General features: G+C 37.1%; 7 protein-coding genes across 13 annotated transcripts; 3 read left to right on the top strand and 4 right to left on the bottom strand.

Moving 5' to 3' along the window:
• Window positions 1-51: 51 nt before the first annotated feature.
• LOC107266382 (zinc finger MYND domain-containing protein 11) lies at window positions 52-9,917 on the bottom strand. Of its 2 annotated transcripts, XM_015736807.2 has the most exons (9): window positions 9,781-9,917; window positions 9,486-9,705; window positions 4,290-4,707; window positions 3,886-4,216; window positions 3,449-3,762; window positions 3,207-3,239; window positions 2,586-3,092; window positions 2,299-2,505; window positions 52-2,205 (listed from the first exon to the last, which is right to left on the bottom strand). In XM_015736807.2, exons 3-9 carry the CDS (start codon window positions 4,683-4,685, stop codon window positions 2,083-2,085), a joined length of 1,911 nt encoding a protein of 636 aa, XP_015592293.1. In that variant the 5' UTR covers window positions 4,686-4,707; window positions 9,486-9,705; window positions 9,781-9,917; the 3' UTR covers window positions 52-2,082. The 2 variants fall into 2 exon arrangements, with proteins under 2 accessions (XP_015592293.1, XP_015592292.1); XM_015736806.2 differs by lacking the exons at window positions 9,486-9,705; window positions 9,781-9,917 and adding an exon at window positions 7,763-8,004.
• LOC107266380 lies at window positions 4,985-8,179 on the top strand. 3 transcript variants are annotated; one of them, XR_003059329.1, is made up of 3 exons: window positions 4,985-6,477; window positions 7,404-7,515; window positions 7,623-7,641. XR_003059329.1 is itself a non-coding variant. In XM_025083638.1 (2 exons), exons 1-2 carry the CDS (start codon window positions 5,100-5,102, stop codon window positions 7,424-7,426), a joined length of 1,401 nt encoding a protein of 466 aa, XP_024939406.1. In that variant the 5' UTR covers window positions 4,985-5,099; the 3' UTR covers window positions 7,427-8,179. The 3 variants fall into 3 exon arrangements, 1 of the variants encoding a protein (XP_024939406.1); XR_003059328.1 differs by having other exon boundaries at window positions 4,985-7,515; window positions 7,623-8,179; XM_025083638.1 differs by having other exon boundaries at window positions 7,404-8,179.
• Window positions 8,291-9,479, bottom strand: LOC107266386 (pyridoxal phosphate phosphatase PHOSPHO2). The gene is made up of 2 exons (XM_015736818.2): window positions 9,220-9,479; window positions 8,291-9,084 (listed from the first exon to the last, which is right to left on the bottom strand). The coding sequence occupies exons 1-2, from the start codon at window positions 9,271-9,273 to the stop codon at window positions 8,353-8,355; spliced, it is 786 nt and encodes a 261-aa protein (XP_015592304.1). The 5' UTR covers window positions 9,274-9,479; the 3' UTR covers window positions 8,291-8,352.
• A 198-nt stretch (window positions 9,918-10,115) lies between the features above and the next one.
• Window positions 10,116-12,445, top strand: LOC107266384. Its single transcript, XM_015736816.1, has 8 exons — window positions 10,116-10,264; window positions 10,474-10,639; window positions 10,723-10,966; window positions 11,034-11,139; window positions 11,205-11,339; window positions 11,416-11,759; window positions 11,828-12,047; window positions 12,112-12,445. Exons 1-8 carry the CDS (start codon window positions 10,184-10,186, stop codon window positions 12,259-12,261), a joined length of 1,446 nt encoding a protein of 481 aa, XP_015592302.1. The 5' UTR covers window positions 10,116-10,183; the 3' UTR covers window positions 12,262-12,445.
• LOC107266381 (conserved oligomeric Golgi complex subunit 5) lies at window positions 10,307-15,856 on the bottom strand. 2 transcript variants are annotated; one of them, XM_015736804.2, is made up of 15 exons: window positions 15,716-15,856; window positions 15,532-15,624; window positions 15,329-15,453; window positions 15,016-15,235; window positions 14,777-14,919; window positions 14,439-14,702; window positions 14,244-14,364; window positions 14,056-14,173; window positions 13,848-13,988; window positions 13,388-13,771; window positions 13,189-13,314; window positions 13,012-13,120; window positions 12,728-12,949; window positions 12,460-12,656; window positions 10,307-10,637 (listed from the first exon to the last, which is right to left on the bottom strand). In XM_015736804.2, exons 1-14 carry the CDS (start codon window positions 15,753-15,755, stop codon window positions 12,471-12,473), a joined length of 2,292 nt encoding a protein of 763 aa, XP_015592290.1. In that variant the 5' UTR covers window positions 15,756-15,856; the 3' UTR covers window positions 10,307-10,637; window positions 12,460-12,470. The 2 variants fall into 2 exon arrangements, with proteins under 2 accessions (XP_015592290.1, XP_015592291.1); XM_015736805.2 differs by having other exon boundaries at window positions 15,532-15,602; window positions 15,716-15,855.
• A 32-nt stretch (window positions 15,857-15,888) lies between these two features.
• LOC107266389 (transmembrane protein 98) lies at window positions 15,889-17,637 on the top strand. 2 transcript variants are annotated; one of them, XM_015736825.2, is made up of 5 exons: window positions 15,911-16,047; window positions 16,133-16,269; window positions 16,331-16,440; window positions 16,501-16,633; window positions 16,712-17,637. In XM_015736825.2, the coding sequence occupies exons 2-5, from the start codon at window positions 16,168-16,170 to the stop codon at window positions 16,985-16,987; spliced, it is 621 nt and encodes a 206-aa protein (XP_015592311.1). In that variant the 5' UTR covers window positions 15,911-16,047; window positions 16,133-16,167; the 3' UTR covers window positions 16,988-17,637. The 2 variants fall into 2 exon arrangements, with proteins under 2 accessions (XP_015592309.1, XP_015592311.1); XM_015736823.2 differs by having other exon boundaries at window positions 15,889-16,269.
• LOC107266383 (ATP-binding cassette sub-family F member 2) lies at window positions 17,626-20,775 on the bottom strand. 2 transcript variants are annotated; one of them, XM_015736815.2, is made up of 7 exons: window positions 20,681-20,775; window positions 20,163-20,351; window positions 19,526-20,093; window positions 18,832-19,447; window positions 18,568-18,759; window positions 18,247-18,450; window positions 18,009-18,152 (listed from the first exon to the last, which is right to left on the bottom strand). In XM_015736815.2, the coding sequence occupies exons 2-7, from the start codon at window positions 20,344-20,346 to the stop codon at window positions 18,009-18,011; spliced, it is 1,908 nt and encodes a 635-aa protein (XP_015592301.1). In that variant the 5' UTR covers window positions 20,347-20,351; window positions 20,681-20,775. The 2 variants fall into 2 exon arrangements, with proteins under 2 accessions (XP_015592300.1, XP_015592301.1); XM_015736814.1 differs by lacking the exon at window positions 20,681-20,775 and having other exon boundaries at window positions 17,626-18,152; window positions 20,163-20,346.
• Window positions 20,776-23,468: the final 2,693 nt, after the last annotated feature.

The following is a 23,468-nucleotide window of genomic DNA, read 5'->3' as shown; positions in this document are numbered from 1 at the left end:
TGCAATATATGTTAAAATGTTATAAAATAATAGTAGTATAGTACATTGTAATTTACTTTTTCACCCGGTGTTTTTATTAAATATAAACAATACAGATGTGCAACAGATTTGTTTTTTAATACAGCTCTGTGTAACACTGATACTAAGATTATAGGAGTCAATCAAGTCAGAGTAAAATCCTGATGTGGTATGCAAATGCGAACTACCAATTTCCATCCCTGAAGAAACATAGCATTGTTTGTCGAAATACAAATATACCTCTTGAAATCTAATTTATTCGAATCGGCCATATGGATATTTTAATGATAATATAATAATATTTTACAGGATTATAGTACACGTCACAGTCACGATATTTTCAATGTGTTCGCAACGCTTTTTACACCGTACAGTCTAATAATACTCACACATCTTACACGTTATAAGGCTGACCTCTCATTTCGTTAACTTTTTATTATATTTCAAGTTAATTTACCAAATTTAACAACAAAAACATAAATACCACTGGCAGTGCAATCAATGATACTTTGTGACAAGTTAGATTCATCAGAAGTAATACAGATAGATGGTGGTATTCTTCATCTGTATTAGATTCTGACTGCATTCGATTCATGAAAATGGCATTTTTCACAATTTACAATGGCAAAGTATCGCTCATTGCTCTGTATACTGTCCATACGTTAACAGAAACAGAAAATATATTCAGAAACATTCAATTATGACCAGTTGGTATTCCAGCTCGTAGATATACGAAACAGATGGTCAATAAATTATGTTTTACTTTACAAGGTGCCCCTTTTCATTGGAACGTGATCTTATTTATGAAAAAACGAGTGCAAGTATCAAATCCTCTCACACCTACTACAATTTCCCTCTATTGATATAAGGAAAACATTACAATTGACGTGGAGCTATACAACTGCTGATTGTACAGAAGATGAATTATACTAAGCGATTAATAATCCGGGTAAAAGTTATCAAATAGTAGTATTGCATTTAATGTAAGTAGTATATTCTGCCAGCACTGTTTCGATTAGTTCTCTACGGTATTCTATGTAGGTGCGAATTACCCTATGATTCCTTGAATTCGGAATGGCAAATAACGAATTCTCGAACATAAAAAAAGAAAAGAAGAAAAACCAACTCTATCAATGAATAGTAGCAGTCAAAATCTACTACAATATTACTTGACAGATGCACTAATTAAATTGAATATAAGAACACTTGCAAAAACATATTTACAAGTATATCTATGACTTACAGTACTAAAAAGATATCAGGAGTGTTCAAAGGGATCAAAGATTAAGCAAGTGTATTTCTAAAATTAATATAAAGTAAGACAGTCCCATGAAACAGATTGATTCAAAAGGATAAATGAATAGCAGACGACATTGTGATTAAGTTCTTTCACAATGAACAACAAATCGGAGATCCATAACAGTACAATAAAAATAGTATTAAGCAATAATTTTGACCTCTTGATAAATGTTTCTATAGGGTAAAGAGAGTAAGTGCTTTCTAGACAATATCTCAGAAAATCTAAATTTTTCAATCATAGTGTTGTCTTAATAGTAATTGATTTCAATACGGCGTTCAAGTAAAACGTAAAAACAAGTCGAAATAATATAGGATGTGTAGGGTGTACTGTTTTCGAAAAAAATAGAACAAAAAAGTCAGATCCTATACGAAAAGAATAAACGTGAGTAAACTATGATATTAATAATGAAGACATTATACCATATTATAGTATATCCATTTGTTTTCCGTATATTTCGGCTAAGAATGTTGGGTAAAAGAAAGATATAATCCACTTTAATAGTACTTATGATTAAAACGATTAAATTCTACTCACCTAGAGCTGGGAGTGAGAACAAATGCGATACATAATTCTCTTTCGGAGAGGATGAGGTACGCGCTTTTGACAGTCAGTGTGCTTGGAGAAATCGTACAAAGGTACTCGAGTTACGTGTCGGTATTATTAATGTATAAGGTGCTTCTACCGTAGGATTAACGAGTCGCCATTTCTCGTGGTCCAGTAATCCAATGGATTTTACTCTTCCGCTTGTCGTACGTAACACATGGTTAGCGCTTACGTCGACAGACTCTCTTATGTTCTCGTTGCCAATGTACCTGTTGACAGTCGGTGCTGCAGTAAGCAGTGTTCCAGCAGCAGTGATATATTGCCTCTGCCTCACAATTATAACACTGCAAAAAGAAAGGATGCGAATGATTATTAATCAATATTTATTGATTAGAGTACAGTTGAGTTTATATATAAATTTATCATGTTATCCTTACCCACTGCTTTTTCTTGATTTCTGATATGACCTGTTGATGCTTATCGGTGAGCTGCCGCATCTCTTTGGCGTGTTCGGCTTGCAGTCTTTCAAGCTCCTTACACTTGTCGAGCTCCAATTCACGACGAAGTTTCTCAAGCGCGGTGTTCGTCGGCTGATCCGATGTTCTACGTTCCCTCTTCACCTGGAAATTATCGTAAGACTTCCCCTGTGATGAATTTTTTTATATGAACGTCCTATACTGGTCCAGGTATTCTTATAAAATAACAAAGTATTCGTCTTATTTACCTTGGCAGGTAGAACTTCTGATTGAATTTGTTCTGTCTGAACCAGGACGCACTTCGACCTCGGTTCCTGGCTACTGGACGTTACCATATCCTCTTGGGAACCTTCCTTCTTTAAACCCTGAGGACACGTACTCGAGATCTCTCTCGCAGGTTCATCTTCGGCGACTGGTAAATACGGCACTTGTCTCTCCTCGCTTCCTGTCCTGCTTGTCGAGCCTTCCTCTTTGTGATTTGTGCCTTCCGCTCCTGACTGCATCTCAGAATTTCCGTCTGTACTTAGACGTTCTACTTTTACTCTTAAATCTTTGAAAACTTGCTTCGCCACACTAGGACTGCTCGGTGAGCTTTTCGAACCTGGTGATTCTATGTTTCGTATTTTTGCAGGTTTCGGACCGTCGTTGTCATCGAATGTGCATAAGTCAAAGTTTCCCTTTCCAAGTTTCATTAACAAATTCTGGTGGTGCTTCAACTCGTCAAACGCTCGATTCCAGGCGGATGACCTCTTGATCTAAGCAAACAAGATCTTATTATCATTCACGAGCTTCGTTATTAATTCATTATGATTTTGATATTCGGGTTTCTCGGAAGGGGAAGTTATTAATGCCCACTATCGAATGCATACCTTCATTTCTTTCCATTTTCCTTTTTCTGAAGGCTATGCAGAAACAAGTTGTTATAGAAATCAAAATCAGTTGATTTTTGGTTATTTCTAAATCAATTGAGTCTACGAGAGTAAAATATGGGTCTACGCTCAACCTGATTCAATGGTCTCAAAATATATGAATACATGAAGTGGATTTATAACACAGTATTCATTAAAGATTCTTATGATATCCCTAGGTTATTCAGATTACATCTACATACCTGTAAACTTTGCAGACTGACATTGATAGGGCGTATGAATAGCTTCTCAATATTTGCCCTCATATGATGACCACCGAAAAATCTGACGTCATATAAGTCATTGTTAACTTGCATGACCTTAGCTGGCCAATATGGGTATCCCTTTTGCTTGGCATAGACTAGCTGATGTGGAGGATCACAAGGTATACAGAACCACATCTTCTCCGCCTTTTCATTAGATATTCGATAGCAGTCGGCACATCGTCGTATTTCTTGAAGATCATAACAACAGTCTTGATACATTGTAACGCCCATCTCTGATATCACGCTGTGCTCTGAGTAATCACATAGGGAATCGGTCATTTAGCAAAATATACATATCTCGTGCGCCATAGGTGGTTTATGCATGGGTATAATAAACGCACCCACATTGATTCAGGGAATACCAAATGACTTACCACCATGATACACAATAATATTATGCAAAATATTGTGAGCATCTGCTTGGAATTCTGCAAGGTTCTTGTACTCTTTACGACTAGTTTTCGAATCCATAATGGCGAGATCCATGTGATTTTTAATTAATACACCAGGACGCCAAGCATCCTCTCCTTCGCTCACCCAGGTAGATCCCGAGCATCCTCCTTGAGGAGTGACCACTGGAGTATTATCAAATACAATTGTCCTGTTGGTGATCTCAGTAGGAAGTTTAGCCTTGAGATGTCCACAGGTAAAACGAAGTATATGATTCAAGTCCACCTTGTCATTATAGCTGTCGTTATTTATATGCTGTGAAACAACCGTCAATCGATTAATATTTTTATTATCGGAAACATATAATTTGTTGATCAAACTAACACACCTCACAAAAATTGCAGTACTTCAACTCCGGGTTAGCTGGAACGTGGCAGTTAGAATGGAAGACTCTGTGACATTGCTGGCAGCATTCGACTAATCCTGCCTCCTGGCACTTGCAACAATACCAATCATGTCCATCATCTTGGACAGGATCAATGGGGAGTCTATAACTCTCCTGTTCAAGACCATTCTTGGAAGGTGCTTTCTTTAAAAAGACTAAACCATCTTCGACAGCCTTATTCAGCTCTTGCTGCGCAGCATGTTCTGTTATACCATATACACGTGCCAAATGCCGTACAACCCTATCATTACTGGGTAAACTTCTTTGGTGTATGGTGATCTTTATGGCATCCCATATGCGCTGGGTCATGTAAGGATTGGTCCTGCGACGTACAGACATCTTATCCTTAGACGTACTGAAACTGAGACAAGAGAGATTATTAGAAACAATACTTTAAAGTTATAGCAAACAAATATCTCATCTCACAATCGGTCACGCCAGCATGCTTTGCTATCAAGGGATTAGTAATTTTCTTCCCTGCCCCTATATCTTTTCATACTTTACAGTTAAGAAAATTGTTGACTCAGCGATGAAAGACCCTCATATTCTACATGAAATAATGCCCACATGTCCGTTGTTACTCTGTTATACCCACATATGTCACCGGGACTTCGTCCAGAGTACTTGACACTACAAATCGAGGAATATTGTTAATAGTTACACTGTGCAATTTTGGCCAATAATCAATAGTGTTCTTGAAGAGTCATTTCTTGGATATACAGAACATAACACAGTCCAGCATAGACTTGTGAGATGCATTCAATTATATTGGGTGCTGCTGGTTACTCTTTACTGCTGTCCAGTCTGGTGACTTTAATAGTGTTAATTAGAAAGGGACTCAGACAGTATAAAAGAACTCCTATGTATGTACTTTCCACGTCCGACGTACTGAGTTCAATGTTTACAGCGATATTATTACTACTAAATCAGCTTAAGGTGCTTAATGGGATACCGTATAGTAGTGAGGTCAATGATACGAATGACAATCGCACATTGCTCCTACGAATGACAAACGAAGAAAGGTACCAAGAAGCGTTTCAACAGTTTCATAAAATATACAACAGCAATCAGTCGGATGGTGGGAATTTTAATTCATCGGCTTCATCGACATGCACCTTCAATCACGTTATTATGCATTACGCAATGTTTCTGGTACCTTTTGCCAATGCATTTCTATCGCTCTTAAGTTTCTTCATGCATTCTAACTGGGACATAACGTGCACGGATAACAGATGTTTGCAATTAATGGAATTGCAACAAAAGAATAAAAATAATACAAAACAGGATAGGAGGTTGTCCCGGGATTCTGTAACCAGAGAGAATATTCGGAGTACAGTTTTGAACGTCTGTAATGAAACGAAAATAACCAAATTAAAAAATGATAAAGGTAGTCTGACCAGTCTGAGTGTTATAAGCCAATGGATTGTGCCTGTACTCCTAACGGCGATTTTGCACTTTTCCAAAATTCAGGATATGAGCAGTGTGCGGGATGCGAAGGATACGGAATGCGTTTTCACTGTTAATTTTCCATTTGAAAACTGTTATGCTATAACTGATCCCATGGAGTTTGAATCATTATCATTGGAAGAGCACAGTACACCTGCGGATAACGATTATATTGGAAGCGATGAAACGCTCAGATTATCCAATCCAGATACTAAAGAAACAGATGCTGTTGTGTCAAGTGTGTACAAGCTTATCCAATCATTGATTAACGAGACAGAAGATAACTTTACTAGTGAAAAGTCCTCCGGTTACTATGATACCTCAGAATTGTGGAACGTCACAAAATATTTTGATAAAGACAAAGTCGAAAAAGGAGTACAGAGTCAACGATATACTGTTGTCAAGAATGATACGAGTCCTAGTGACACATCGATTTTAAGGGGCAATGAAAGTGTTACTGAGACGTCAGAAGATGATATTACATTAGCAACAATAACAGATAGCGATGTAGAGAAGGAGAAGGTTGAAGTAGAACTATTTGAGGATGCAATGAGAGAAGCTAATGCTAAAATCAATGCAGAAACTTCTACACAGATAGCAGTTGTCCAAGAGTTTCAAGAGAACATTATTGTAAAGAAGGAAAATGTAGATGCAGTTAATAGTGGAAGTTTATCAACTACAGAAAGTAAATTAGTAATTGATTCACATAAATCCAAAGATGAAATCTATGCAGATATTGTTAAACGTATTCAGAGTGTCACGTCAGAGTATAAAATAAAGAACAAGATAAGAAATTCCTTAAGTAATAACAAAAGACAAAATATTCAGAATAAGGTGAATGTATATATATTGGATGATCGACCTATTGCAGAAGATAATGTATTTTCATTTCAAAATGGTTCGCTGCTAAAGAAATCAAGATTGAATAATATTTTTTATGACTCTCATGGAGCTACAAGAAATCTGGACATGCCATCTTGCATGAAAAATCAGTGTTTCCTTGACACACGCTTTGTAAAAATATATTTACTTGGCCTTGTATTTTTTGTTTACTTTGTGCCAATATTAATATCCAGTATTTTGTATATTCGTGCTAAGTATAAGTGTCAAAGTATTATTGAAAAACTTGAATTAAATAATATTATGAACAAGATAACCATTGAAAATAAAGTTAAAGCACATTCAGAACCATTAACCATAGATGCATTTAGAAGTCGAGAAGTAAAATCAGGCTCTATCGCAGAGAGCAGTGAGCAATGCAATAAAAACCTGGGAGAATGTTCTCAAGCTTGGGCTGAAGTTGGAACCAGTAAGGATGATATGCAAACCCTAAGCTCAGTATTAGAACAAACTAGGAGCATGGAATCAGATGAATCTGATAAATACATGAGCATAACAAGAGAAACAACAAAAATACAGATGATATCACAAGTGTTAAGGAGGTCATTGATATTTGGTGTACTACTCTGGACTCCGTTATTCCTAGAAGTATTGTCCAAAGTATTTTTATGTGCAAGATCACCAGACTGGCTCATAAACATTGTATTCCTAATAGGCTTATCGTTTGGTATAGTAAGAAATTTTCTGAATCTCAATATGCTTAATATGCAGGGACTCTACGATGGCAACAATGAGAAGGAAAACAGTGTGCATCCATTTTCATAAAACAATCATAGGGCACAGAATTTCTAAATGTCAAGTTTCTTCAATTTGCAATCTAACAGTAAGCAAATGAGTTTTCGATTATGCAAACATCCCATAGGCTTAGAAATGTAACTGAAAAAATCTATTAAAGTATTTCCATTTTCTCTCTGCCTACAAAAAAATCAGAATTCTAAGTGACATAATGGGACCCTTGAAAGAGATGAAGAAGAAACTCATAAGATCCTTATCAATTTCCAAATGTTATCAGCACTTAAGTATACAGTGAAACGTTGACTATAAAATAATACATGGAGAAAGTGTCCTACCGTGCGTTCACGGTCCAAATCTCAAGAGAAAGTACCAACTGCTGGGGACAATCGATGAAACGAATCCGTTGAATAGGCGATACGCTGTCAATTCATGGTTTACTGTTTTATAGCGTAAACTAGACACGAAAACGATAAGTAAATCAACGCTCGACAGCTGTAATTGTCGCTGAGACACGCACGTCATAGGATACGAGTTTAACCTTACTCAATGCGCGCGCAGTCACCCGAAAGTTTGCATTTTTATAAGACGATGGCCGCTTATAAATTGCGAATATGCGTAATATTGTTTAATGGATTTAATAATACATTAATTGACTGTTGACAATATACAACTACAAAATTGGAACATATCTTTACACCTTTCAGTCTATGATATAAATTGTAATCATTGTTTGATTAAAAATTTGCATTGTTGATTTGTCTAATTGCTTACATAATATACATTATATATATATATATATATTTTACATGTATTACAGGTACCTTAATAAATCATAAGGCTGAATGTGATAATACATATCATAGTAATATGTAAGTTAAGTATATTTGTTAGCCTAAAAATATAAGAAATACTGTAATTTCTTCTTTCAAAGATTAACTTTCTGTATTATTTCGTGGAGAATGTCAGTAGCATTGTTCCATGGATAAACTTGAGCTTTCACACTTTGACCTTTTTCACTTTGCGGATCATTTAAAATTTTTATAAGAGCATATTCCTTTCTTGGAAATGCTATATCATTTTCTGATAAGCGCAGGATAGGACAGAGATCATTCCTACCATCACCAACATACATTATTTTCTCAAACTGTACTCCATCCTCGAATCTTTTTTTTATATATTCTTCCAAGATATGTCCTTTACATAAATTCTTCGTACTCAGTTTGCACCAGTCTTGTACATGATACATATCTATACACATCATACCATTCTCATTAGCCCAAGCAGGATTTGTGAAAACTTGAGCTATTAAGTTATCTAATTTCTTATGCTTCAACCATGTACTAATGAGCAGTGAATTTGAATCACTTATGATGATAATTTCACAATTACTGTCATGTAATTTATGAAGTAATGTCTCTATTCCAGCAACAGGAAGTATATTTTGTATGGCAGTGTCTATTTGACTAAGACTTATACCATTAGCATGAAGAAGTTCGAAAATTTTTCTCATATATGCAGTCCAGCCATCAGATCTATACAAACCTCTGACTGAATCAGGTAATTTCTCCTCTGGTAGTAATTTACGGACAACAATATCTGTATTGTCATCGACAATTGTATGATCAAAGTCAAACGCGACTAGAAGTGGACGAGACATCTAAAACATTGTTTAATATTATTGCAACAGCATAACTTAAACACTTATGTAAGTTCACATAATCTATGCATGAAAGCTATAGAAAATACATTGATATGATAATATGCATATTATATACAAAATTGTAATATTTACCTTTGATAAAAACTTCAAGTGCAACTGGGTCTTTAACAGCTGTCTTACAAACATAAATAGGTTATTTGGCACAATTCGTTTGACGTTTATAATATTGAAAGGTTAAGCTAGCGTATATAACTCTATTTTGGCAAACGTAGCTGGCTTATCACTCAGTGCCAAGCTCCTTCCAGTTTGTCTTTTACGGACAATTACTTAAATCACTATGATTATTTAAAGCACTCATCTTTAGGAATATAAGCGTACATGTAATTTAAAAAGCTTACCGGTATAAACAGTCCAAGTCCCCGCTCACTCTCACTTCTTCCTTCCTTTCTTTTCGGCTTCCTCCAATGACGAAATGTGCCAGCACTCTCACTTCAAAATCCGATTGTATCCAAAACTGCACAAAATATTTTAAAAAATAGATGCGTCTATTTCATTTTCAACCTTTTGATACGTCGAATTTGCAAGTTGGACATAAATCGAGATTACACCATTGGGTTACTATAGGAAATTAGATATTAAGTTTATAAAATATTCATAACTAAAAGGCAGAAGCAAAAGTTGATGATGTGTTACCTATTGCCGCTCGAATAAAATTATTGGTCCATTACTTATTAAACTACGCCATATTTTCTAGCTTTATGAATTTTTTAAATTTTTATTTCAAATAACAGAAGTAGCAAGAGGCACGAGTTACAGGTATGACGTCACACGACATGTGTTGTCGCTGGTTGTCGCAGTAATTTCAAAAATTGTAAATGTGGAATATGCTGAACTGTATCTTCAAACTTTCTATCTCTACAGATTCACGTGCCGTTGTCATTGTACATCATTTACAAAAACGAGTGGAATGCAATTTCATTTCTTGTCGTTAAACGTTTACTGCGTTTGTCAAACAATAGACAAACTGTTTTCTTAGATTCTTGTGTTGTTTCATATGCGTTTCAAGTTAAACTAATAAACGAATTTACGTTATAAAATGAATGCGAGACCTGCTGGATTTTCTGATGATGAATGCGACGACTGCGAGGGCTTTTCGTTCCCTGATGATCATCTCCCGGTAGGACATATATTAACATAACCTAATGCACGTAACCACCTCTGTTTGTGAAAAAATTAACAGTGTTAATAAACTGCCAGTTTATTAGGAAAGATTGCATAACAAGTGTCATTATTAAATTACAATTTTTGCGGCTTATTGAACCTTGCTACAATGGATTAAAATTTGCTATGTTTCATGATCCATTATGCTCATGATTGTTTGGATAGGACATTCCAGTGCAAGTGTCAAATGTCATGAAGTCCACTGCCACGAACTTACAAACTTCCAATGCTCATAAAGGGAATGTTTGCCAGGATGCACATGAACTGGACTTTACTCTGATGAATGCTTGCATAGCTGGACAGATTGAAGTTATTGATGAATATGCTCACTGTAAATATTAACAAATATTATTTTCATAGTAGATACATATTCAATTAATATTAAAACAAAAATATTTATATCTATATCAACAGTACACAACATAAATGATTTCCTATACACTGGATGGAGTCCACTCTTATATGCTTGTGCATCGGTTCAACCAGATATCGTTGAATATTTACTATCATTAGGAGCAGATCCCAATAAACACAAAGATGGCTTCACACCACTTATGGCTTTATGCAATTCAATAAAGGGAGCTAAAGAAAAATGTTTATGCTGCCTGTCCCTTTTAATTGAAGCAAGGGCTAATGTGGATGCAACTGGCAAGCAACGGTGATTATATTTATTTTTCCAATGAATTTTTTATATTAGAAAGTATGAATAATGAATAACCTTGTAGAGAAACTGCTCTAATGTACGCTTGCAAGATGAGAGAACCAGAAGTAATAGAAGAATTATTAAAACATGTAAAAGATATTGATGCGTGTGATAGCGAAGAACATACTGTAAGTGCCAATACAATAGTAAATTAAATAAAAGATGATTGATATCTCTTATTTACGAATTTCAGGCTTTATTCTATGCTGTTATTGCTAACAGAGTAGAGGTAGTACAACTTCTGCTGGAACATAAAGCTAATCCAGCACATAGGGATCGACGTAATCAAACAATCAGAGATATTGCAATGGCCAAAGAATTTGGAAAGGTTTATAAATTTACCATTGATCACTGTGAATTTTTCTTAGGATTGATCATTAATTTATGTTTGTCTGATGAACTAGATATTGTCTCTATTGGGTATAGAAGAGGAAACCTTTGATAATTACGAATCTAAAAAAATACTTGGTTGGCGCGATATGTTTCCTTCGCTATGTGCTAAGGATGAGGAAACTGTAAACCTTGATATTTCTGGAATCTTATACGGAATGGGCTTACGACAATATAAGAAACTATTTTGCGGGATGGATCTGAGAACTTTTCTGCAACTAAACGAAGATGATTTGATTCGGTTGGGAATGGATATCAGTTGTCACAGAAAACGTTTTATAGAAGATCTGCAGAAGTTTCATGTGAAAAAATGGAGTGTGCAAAGCATTGGGACTATCAAAAAGTCTTTACCATACACGTAAGTCCTTATTATATGCTGATTAATCTAGTATTGGAGCACTTGACTTGACGTTCTATGTTCTTTAGAATCTACGATGGCGTTGTATCACTCGGCAATGTGGCCAGGCAAATAAATGTCATTGGTTCAAGCTTCCAATATATCAAAAATGGTTTACAAAGAGTTAAAGGGAACAATGCCATCATTGCGAATGAGAAATTGGATTACAATGAGAATCTTCGAAAGACACAGGAAACCCTGAAAATATTGAAAAAAGAGATTCACCAAGTAACGACTCTAGCCGATAAGGTAAAACGTAAATCCGCCATTCACAAATCCTACAGAATATCTAAAAGTGGCTTTTACATTTCAGATTGCCAAAGAGAATAATTTAGGAGTACCTGCAACGTATATTTCCAAGAAAAAGAAAAGGTACAATTGGACTATAATTTTGAGTGTAACTTTAATGGCGGGAATGTACTTATCGAAGACAACTCACATACAGAAGTTATGGAATGAGTAACGAGGCCATTCTAAAACACAAGATTTTCTATTGGGTTTATCAAGCTATTCCGTTATCGTGATTTACTATTTTCTATGTAATATTAGTTTTATTGTGCCATTCCAGGGATATATGCTTAAGTCAATGTGATACTTTCTTGTAGCTGCTTTATATTAAAAGGAATAAATAAGATATTTAAGAAATATTTCCTCTACTCACCAAGCATATCATTAACGATCTCCAAGGCTGGCTAGTTTCATCATAAGTGGAAACAGTGGATGAAACGATGGCAGATTTTTATGTCGTACAAGAGTTTGATAACGTTGAAGTGGTCCACTGCTCAATGCCAGTCGTTCACGTTCACTCGTGTGATTATCCATCCAGTGGGATAATCTACTGATGGACCATCCAGCACTCTGTAATAGTTACAAGGTGTATAATTTATTTGCAGTATTTCAGCATGAAGCTGTAAAAACAGAATGGTTACTTGGTGCGGAGATGGTAAATCAGACGGTGCTCCAGAAAATAGATGTAGAAGAACAAGAGAAGGTGGCACACCACCTTCGCCTCCACCTTCCAGAACCTTTTCCACCATATCCTCTGGACTTAGTGGTAAAAGTGACCTCAAAGCTCTTAGTGTTCTATACTGTTGCTGCTCGCTTAAACCTAATTGGCCTCCTCTGCACAATGGTGTTACAGCCACTTCCATCTGAAATGAAACTCGTCATAAATTTAATGATATCGTTTAATTTTTAAATAATAATAATCTACCTGGATAAAGTCTGCGATGAGCTTAGCTCTACCGTAGTCCGTAAGCGGTCTCAGTAGGCAAGCGTGTCGTACAAAGAGTTCAATACATCGTGATACAACGCTCTTACAACTGAAAGAGATCATGTAATCATGATCAATTATATATTTGTACAAAGAATTGTATAAGGAAAAACTTACCATTCAGCTACAGCTGTTTGATTCTTGTAAGGTACCAGGAAAGTATTTACACAACGTAAAATGAAACCTTGGAGTTCTCTCATATATAGGGAACATCCAATCTCCTTGCCAAGAGGACTGGCAGTTCTATGAAAAGAATTTTAATATAAACTTTAATGAAAGACACTAGAGCAAAGAGTAAAAGTTGAAGAAAACTGACTCTCGGAATTCTGGATCATCGTGCATGGTAAGTATAATGCTCTCGATGGCATCATTGACAGATGCCAATAAGGGTGTCAGAATATTCTTCGTTACAACGTCAATTTGTTCAAGCGCTGTTGCAATGATAGAAGCTCCTTCGGCTGGCAAACTACCAGCCAAATTTCCAACAACGCGACTAGTTTGCGTTGATAAGTAATGAAGAAGATTGGCCAAGGTCACATTCGTCTGTTGACCTGGTGTAGGCGCATCTATCACCTGACTTGCTTCTCCATCAGTTATCAATGCCTGCTCGCATTTTAAACAGAACAAGCGGATAGCTTTGCCAACGTTACGGGCGACTACTGTTGATAATCCTTCGTCGACGAGAGATACACTCAGTTCACTAGATATCAATATTTAGTTGTTTTAGAGTTTGTGGATCTTTGTCGATTATTATGTGATGAAGAAATTTTAAGAACCTTGCCACGGTGCGGATTAGACTGTCGATGTCATCCTGACCAGGAGAGATATCACCGGAGAACATTGTATGCACCGGGTCCAAGAGTCGTGATACAGAACGAGATAGATATGGATTCTCAAAGGAAGATATTACATTCCGGCTGAAAGAAATGAAATTTTAATGTCTAGGTAATTCTTAATAAATTGATTTATGTTGCGGGTTCTTACTTTATCGTGTAGGTACCAATCGCTTGTGGACGCTCTTTCAAACGTTTACTGAGATCTAAATAAATGCGTAGAAATTTTGGATACTCGCCCTCCAATGCCTGCTTCACGAACGACGATGCTGTGTCAAGTCGAAAAGTTTAATTTTCATACAGTAAATATTAGTATTAATTAGAATTCACATGACTTACCTTGTGATCGTTCAAGCAGGACTTTAGCCAGAAGGGTTGTTATCTTACTCCAAAATGTTTCCGATAAATCGTCAAAGCCTTTGGCATGGTATTCTAGTAATATTCTTTGTAACAATTCAATCTGCAATTAAGTATTTATTCATATTGTATGAAATTTATAAAATCGTATTGTGATTGTGTGAACTCAGTTCTTACTTGAATACATTGAGTATAAACAGAATCTTGGAATAGTCGTTCCAAATTGGCCCAGAGCTTCGTGCGTAAATTTCCTGAAGAACCTGGGGATGGTAGTGTTGCTCTTCCTGGACCTCCTCTTTTTATATCCTGATTTGTTGGTAGCGAAACCTCTAATGCTTCTCTTGCAACTTTTTCTACTTCAGACAATGCTGATGTCACTGTCGTATCTACAGCTCCTTGTAGCACACCCAGATTTGAAAATACCTGGACTGCAGTACCAACCTGTTTGTTAAGTTTATTGTTCCATTTTATTGATACAATAGATTTAGACAATGATAAGTTTGCACAGTAGATACCTGGGTACGGTCAGTAGATTGTAAGCCCTGAGTCAATGTGTGTGTTGCTATTCTCTGAACTGTTGCCCTGTGAACTTTTATTGCTTGCTGGTCATCAGCAACTACATCGAGGCCACTTAAATCTACATCTGACATTAGTTGTTCTAAAAATTTAAAGAAAAATGTTATTATACCTTACAACTAATAGCAATTTCTTTATATGAAATTTAATTATCTGTCCTATAGGTAGTATTAGGTACCTAGCTCATGTAGACTATTAGCAGCTTTCACAATATCAGGACCAGATGAACAGGTGTTCATTTGAGAATGCAGTCGTCTTGATAAGTGCTGCATTCTAGATACTCTTCTAAGAAGATCTGAGGTTTCATGGAGCCTTGACAGCATTATTGTCTGTGTCTCTATTCTGTTAAATGGCTCTACAATTTTACCACGTAAGCGTTCAACTGCAGAGAGTAAACTCTAATAATAGAAAATATAAATAATTATATTAATGAAACAAACAGAACCAAGAGAAAGCTAATTGTTCTTGTAATTAATGCATTTTGAAATTACTTGTACATGAGCCTGCATTATAGATAGGACATCTTCCAATTTCTCAACCCACGTTGCTTGAGATAACAAATCTTCATGATTTGCAAGCACCTGTTTCTGCAGTTCAGTATCCAGAACTGCTATCGCTATATACAAAAAATTACACAATAGCATAAAGTATAGATTTCAATTTTTAGTCATCACTTAAGAAATCTCTTATTTACCTTGCCCCAATTTATTAAGTTGCTGTGCCACTGATAACACCTGATTGACATTCGATTGCTTTGCATCACAGCTAAGGAATTGTTTTAAAAACTCTGTCAAGAAAAAGTACAGATATCTAGCAATGTAATTTAGAATCGATATATTTTATAGCAGAAAGTAAATGTTTTCGATTTTAAAACTTACCATCATTTTCTATACTTTGCCAATCAACAATATCTCCCATTTTGTAGGTTAAATACTGTATAACATTCTATGTGGCACTTGTCAATTTTACGGTTCAGATTAGCTTAGATTGTGCCGTCACACGCAACAACCTCTGCGTCTATAGTTTTCAAGGAACGACTATAGGCAACTATGAGCCATCTTTTCACGCCTACTCCAAAACGAATACATCTCTAGTGGGAATTCAGCGTGAGGATGGTGACAGTCTCCGCCTCCCACGGTAGATGAATAATCCCCGGGAAGTGTCAAGGGATCGTCTACGTTGTTGACATTTTAAATTACATGAGTAAATGGTCGTTAATTTTTGTAAAGTAGCTGAAAAAAGTGGAATGAGGACTGAGGGGTACCAGTTCTTAATGATGAGTTCACCAATTTCAGTGAATAACGCTGGGGCGAGTTCAGGAGCACCTGGTATGGAAACCGTCGTAGCAGTTGCACTAGGTGCACTAGCAGCGGTATTTCTCGGGGCACTTCTTGTTCTCCTCGTTATTTGTCGACGACAACGATATTACTATGTAAGTTATATTTATTGTATTGTTGTCGGAATTTAATAACAATCTTGTATACATATTTTAGAATCAAAAAGATTCTCAGGACCTGAACTCTGATCTTCTCGAGGGAGACAATGATCTTGGTCTTGGTTTAGAAGCATGGGAAGGAGAGGAATGGCTTGCTGGAGCTGAAAGGTACAATCACTGCTCACAATATACAATATTACAGATGATTATTTTCTTATTGTAATACAGATGGGTGGATGATGCTACTGGTCTAGCTCCTCCTTGTATAGCAGTTCTGAGATCCTGCCACTCACTAGCAGCGAGTCTCACTGCCATTGCTGGAACTGTTAATAGTAATACAGTACCCCTTGAAATAGTTGACGTAACTATTATACTGATTGATATATAATCTATTTGATGTAATTTGTGACTTTCACAACAATTTAACATTCCTTTATAGGTTGCCAGGCGTATACCACCCAGAGTAGATGATGTAGTACGTAGTCTGTATCCACCACTGGATGCAAGGCTCTTGGAAGCCAGAGTTGCAGCCCTTGTTTTGGCAGTCACTAATTTGGCACTGGTGACAAAGCATGGTGTGCCTAAGAATCAGGCACGAAAACTGGCCTTCATTGATCAAGCACTTCATGACATGGATTCCCACTTGTTGATTTTACGAGATGCAGCATTGGCTCAGGAAGCAGCATGTTCAATCCCAGTGTCCACTTCGGTGTAAAGTCTCAAACAAAAACAACCAAGTGGATGCATATTTGTAAGTTGATTCCCCAGTTTAAAGTATCACTAGTGGATTTTTTTTTATACCAGAGTGATAAGTGTTCTAATCACTGTATACACGGCACATTGTCATGATGACAGAGGAAAATCGGTTTAGTATTGTTATTAATTCCGATATATATAGTTAGACAAGATTGCATGGGACATGTAAGATAGTCTTATTTTTATATTGTTATACCTTGCATACTACACAGTACACATAGTGTTCTTTTGTATAAAATGAACTTCTTGTATCACGATTTTTGAGAAGACAAACTATCTTTTTATGCATAAAACATAAAGTTTTTACACTGTTTCTTTCAACGGATTATACCGCCGTGCAAAGAATCTCATAGTATAAAATACATTTTATAATAAGAAATCTTACCAGTTCGGTAAAACGTTACATAACGATGACGATTCGTATAGAATGTCATCGTGTCTTCCACATTATAACAGCATTATATTCATGTTTGATGTAAGATATTTGTTAATTATAACATAAATGTATATAATATATATTTGATATACATTATATTTTGAAAGAATCAAATTAACGAGAGGTGCCATCGCTAATCTCAAATTTCAGTAAAGCCATAGTTGAAAAAAGAATTGCGACAAATTTATTTTCCTTACTCCATTCAGTGTATTTCATGAACATTTAGCAATTACCTTAAATTTTTTATCTGTATAATTTCGTGACAATAATCGTATGATCCAGTAAAGTAGCGTGACAACGCGAGTGTCCTGAATCGGCAATATCTGTCAGCGTTTCGGATATTATTGATTTATCATTTAAATAAATTAACTAAGTAGGTTTCAAACCACCATTACGCTACACAGCAGCGCACTTCGAAACGGTGTTGGCGGTTCAATTCTTGATTATATTTTCTACAGAGAAAGAGGAGAAGGAGGAGGAGTGCGATGGAAAATGGGAAAAAGACCCGAAGGACATTTAAAAAATATTAAAACACCCGAAGAATTTATTGGCCTCGACTTGCAAAGTCCTTCTGTCTCTTCTGATTATCCTTTAACACCTTATTCTTCAGATGTTCCTTATAGTCCAAGATACCGCCCTGCCACTTGGTCACCGTTTCATTCTCACACACCCAAATTTCTTCTGCCACCTATTTTGATACAAAATTTAATAATTTTTAATCTATCGTCTTTCTACCTCATACATAGCATTAACGGAACACTATGCCTCAGAGGATAACATACCTGATTGATAAGTCTGAAGTCGTGAGAGACCAGCACCATACCGCCATCGAAATCATTGATAGCATCTGCAAGAGCGTCAATTGTTTCCATGTCAAGATGATTAGTAGGTTCGTCCATGAGTAGCAGGTGTGGAACTTGCCAAGCTAACCAGGCAAATACTACTCGGCACCGCTGACCGTCAGAAAGTTGACGAATTGGACAGACCTGAACAGAGATTAATTTACGATTAAAAATATTATATCAGTGGATAGATCTCAAATGGTTCCATTCACTCAAGAGTATCGAAATGTTGAGAAATTATAACTCATAGATTAATTGTACCTGTTGACGGCCCGTCAATCCGTAGCGGCCAATGATCTTTCGCATTTCTTCACGTTCCTTAACGTCAGGAAAAGCCCTCATCATATAGTCTAAGGGTGATACGTCTAGATCCAGCAGTTCATGCAGATGCTGGTGGTACCTTGCTATACGAAGATGGCTATTCTTACGGATCATTCCGCTACTTGGCACCAGCTGTAGAAATGTGATTGGATATTATACCCGGGATATTAAAGTAGGTTTGAGTAGTGTGTTAAAAATACTCACGTCACCGTAGAGCAATTTAAGAAGTGTACTCTTTCCAGCTCCGTTTGGTCCTACTAGAGCGAGTCTGGTGTCCAGGTCAATACCGAACTCCAGATTCTTATAGATCCAGGGCGAATCGTCTGTGTAACGGAAACTGACATTCTGCACCATGATGACCGGAGGAGGAATTGTTCCACAGGATGGGAAGTAGAAGTTGAGAATTTTATCACTAGTGACCTTTTCTGTAAGGCCCTGGGCAACCATTTTAGCTAAAGTTTTCTCCTTGGATTGAGCTTGCCTAGCCAGCTTAGCTGATCCGTGACCGAATCGGGCAATATAGTTCTTCATATGCGCAATTTGATCCTGCTCCCAGTTGTATTGTTTAGCTTGATTTTCGAGTAGTTCCATTCTAGTCTTGATGAAGGCCTCGTAGTTACCAGTGTAATACTTCAATTGCTTTTTGTTTACATGAATAATATTGGTACAGATACCATTAAGGAAATCTTGCGAGTGAGATATAATCACGAGAATTCTTTTATAGGTCTTCAATTCTTCTTCAAGCCAGACACAGGCATCTAAATCAAGATGATTAGTGGGCTCGTCTAATAGGAGCAAGTGAGGTTTCACGTACAGAGCTCTGAGGAAAAATAATTATATTGTAAGAAATAGATTAATATAGTATGCAGCATTTGGAAATGTAGCTGGTGATTTTTACCTGGCAAGAGCGATGCGCATACGCCAACCTCCTGAAAAGTCTTTTGTTGGCATCCTTTGCATCTTAGGAGTAAAACCCAGACCATATAGTAAATGAGCAGCACGAGCCTCCGCCGTATCCGCAGCCATATCGTCTAATCGTTCATAAACATCCATAAGCTGTTCCTGCGCATCTTCTTCATCGCAATTGATTAGCTCTTCAGCCAGTTTTTCTAGACGGACACGTTCCTCATCGACCTCCATTACACACTCGAGTGCAGTTTTATTGCTAGCTGGCATCTCTCTTGTCAGATGGAAAATATCAATCTGTTCCGGAATAGGTACTTCGCGGTTCCCAACTACAGACAGCAAGGTAGACTTTCCAGAACCATTAAGACCCAATAATCCATAACGTCTACCACAATTCAATTCTAACATGGTATCTTGCAAGAGTTCACAGCCATGGAAGGTTATAGAGAAATTGGATATCTTTATATCTCTGCTACGAGGATGAGATGCCAAAGATCCTGTACACGAACGAGCCTCTGCATTGAGCCTGGCATCTGTTTCAAGCTTCAGACATAGCGCCTCTGTACAAAAATTATAAAAATTAATATTAATCAAAAAAAGTAAAAAGGATGAGACAGTATAATTATTACCTTCAGCACTAAGAGGTGTTCCATTGGTTCCATTTTGAACAGTTCCTGGAGCAGGACTCTGTTCCTTGCTATCGTCAGCAGATTTGGTTTGGTTGACTTGGCCAGCTTTCTTGTTGCCTGCTTGCCTTGCCTTGGCAGCCTCCTTCTTTTTTTGCTGCTGCTTTTTCTTAGCGTCGGACGGCATTCTTACTGTAATTTCATGTGAATTAACTACAGAGCCCCATGAGCTACTTTGATGCAGATGCCCGTTATGTAATACATGGAGTTGCTTGTCTGTCAGCTGGCACCAGAAATTACAAAAAAAATCATGAACGTGGACGTGATTGAAAATTCGAAATTTCTCGATCACCGTGTACAGCTGCTTACGAGAAACGTGCAACCTCCAACTAAGACAAACGATTCGCGGATTTTTGACTGTCGCGTGTGATCACATTGTAGGAAAAAATTGCGCACCCCCATGATATGTATGCAATGTACTATTAATAATGGTTATTTTTGAAAAAGTGGTGTAAAATTACCTAATTGTGCGCCAAAAATGTACGATCCGAACAAGATGCGGGCTCACGTGTACGGACAAAAGGCAAAGCCGTCAAATCGAGATAGAATCGCCACTGTGCATCACAGATGGCACTACGAAATCAGTGGAAAATTACTGGGTTTTTCGCGGGAAATTCTAATTTCATACTTATTCATTGGGCTTATGCCGAGTTCACAGTATTTATTGATATTTCTTGTAAATCTTTTCCTTGGCATTTTTTGCCGGAATTTCCAGTTAAAAAAACAAAAATTCAAAACATACGTATTTAAACACAATAGTCTTCAAAGTAAATATGCACTGATAAAATGAGGATCGTAAAATTCGAATTATAACAGAAATCCAGGATATCTTTTTAACGGACTCCACTTGCTCCTCAAAATCAAATTAAATTATATAAACGAAATCTGCTAATGTTATAACTCTCTTTTTGTGACACTACATGATGAAAATTGAAGAATGGGTAATCACACATTGAATAACATACTTGCTCTGTTTCACTCCTGAATCATATAAAGTATCTCATAAAATTTGCAGACCCACTGTACACCCCGGTATCACCGTTCGTATCTCGAGAGCGAAGAAGTAATACGTAAAAATAAGAAAAAAAACCACAAGAGTATCCTCTATTCTAGGAACACCTACGCTATGCATAGATAATGGTCCTAAGAAATCAGAAACTACAAGACACGTATCGATGCGGAAAAATGTAAGAATCAGTCATAACCACATAACATACATAACCTCAAAATTTTTCTGATTGCGTTGAACGAAGCAACTGAGCGCGTTAAGCGTCGTTTCATGCAATATTCTATAAGATTCAAATAATATCTTAAAAATCATTTCTGTCAAGCAGCCGGTAATGAATAATTGTGAATAACTTCGAACGGAATATGGATGAATGAATGACCATAGATACATAAAGTGCATCTATAGCTGAAAGAAGAAATGGATTTACGCCCATAAGCATCCAAAGTCCCCGGTAGTGGGAGTCGCTTAATTACCCCACGTTCCTACCTCCTGCTATCACAGGGCGTAGTATTTCGTAGTACGTACTAGCGAGGGCGTAATACGTCGTACGGTGGTAGGTGGTTCAGTCGCCCTCTTTCGCATGTAGTATCTATATATGCATCTGTAGCGACCTGGTAGAAAAGTGTACACGTATGCATCTCCATACATATGGGTACATGCACGTAGGTATATGCAACTTTGTAAGAGCTCGCGTGTCAACCACCGTAAACCCCTTCGAGTCCTGTGAACCTGTATACCCACACCAGTCACCTCCTAGACCACGGCCCGTCTGGAAGGGGTTGAAAAAAGGTGTGAATGCCGGACGGCATTCATTCAAATGTGGTCCAATCGCCGTGTAGCGCACTGTAGAGAACCAGGGCCGACTTTGCAAATATGTTGGATAACGTTGGGATTCTGTTAAGGATTGTAAATTATTACAGTTAAAGTAAAGTAAAACTCTTCATCTTTTAATGGGAAACTTTTTGTGCATTGTAGTATATGTAAAAAATTAGGTTTGGGTTACACGGTTTAATAGATTTTTAATGGAGTTAAATTTAGGGGTTGTTTTGTATGTAGTGGGTGAGGTACGATGAAAGGTTTGTTGACCTCACTTTTTTATTCGTTCCCTTGTTGCAGGATGAACTTTTCGTTGACTAGCGGTTCGGATGTTTTTGAAAAAATTCATTGGCGGAAATCGATAGGGGTGGACAGCTCGACCTGAAGTAGGCCGCTGAAGTCCCGAGGGGTTTGACAGCACGGAATTAAGATCTGGCTTGGTTCGGATGGCTCATCACTGTGGATCTTCGCCATGGTCCCCTTGTTAAATTATTAATATGGTCTTTTTTTTATCCTTCTTTAGCGTCGTACGCTATACGTCTTGTGGTATTTTGCCACCCCTATTTACCCGTCACCCAGCTTTGACACACAGGTACATGAAGACGCACGTAATCGCACGCGATTGGATTCTGCAGGGTGAGGCAAGGATATTAAATAATGATGGTAAAAATCATGGTATATTACCCGAATACTTCATAGCCCACTGTGCAAAAACAACTGTGGATTGTGAATCGGTTTAAAAAAATAATTATCGTAGTTAAACTATAAAAAAACAATTGCAAGAAAAAGATATTCACGAATACCAGCTTGTGATGCGACATCCCAATTCTTAAGAAACACAGTAAACTTCAACATAAAAATATATCTATCCAAAAGGAGCGTATATATAAATCCAAAAGTTATCAAATCCTCCGTGAGAATAATAATCAGTAAGGCAGGTGTTGGCGCACCCTGTTTTCACGCGCGTAGATTGATATAAAAATGACTGTATATAAGCCCATATATCTTGTTTATATGAGCAGAGACACAATTTGTTCTCGCGGCCCCCCAGAGGACCAGGAAAAATCACCAGGATAACAGCAGGCGCAAGGGAGTCGAACCTAAACCAAGATCAACCTGATCGCAGTGGTAGATACATACAAGAAACATAAGAGCCAGACAACCGGGCCAATAATTTCCGTTTGAATTAGAGTTGCGTGGCTCAGTAAGTGGAAAGAGTCGTCGTTGGCGGAAGCAGGGCTGGCGCACCCTGGACGCACACCCCGAAGAATCTCCTCCAACTAAGGCCTCAACTACAGGCACATAGGTCGTGGTAGAGAGAGAGAGAGAGAGAAGCGAATACATGTAGAGAAGAGAAGAGGATAAAAAGCAGGGAGAAATAAAGAGCGAGAAAGAGGAGTCAGAGAGAGAGAGAGAGAGGGAAA

The sequence above is a fragment of the Cephus cinctus genome, unplaced genomic scaffold, assembly GCF_000341935.2.
Source record: "Cephus cinctus unplaced genomic scaffold, Ccin1 Ccin1_scaffold0310, whole genome shotgun sequence".
In the NCBI taxonomy this organism is placed as follows: domain Eukaryota; kingdom Metazoa; phylum Arthropoda; class Insecta; order Hymenoptera; family Cephidae; genus Cephus; species Cephus cinctus.
Note: the sequence above shows the minus strand (reverse complement) of the source record. Positions and strands in the feature narration are given on the sequence as shown.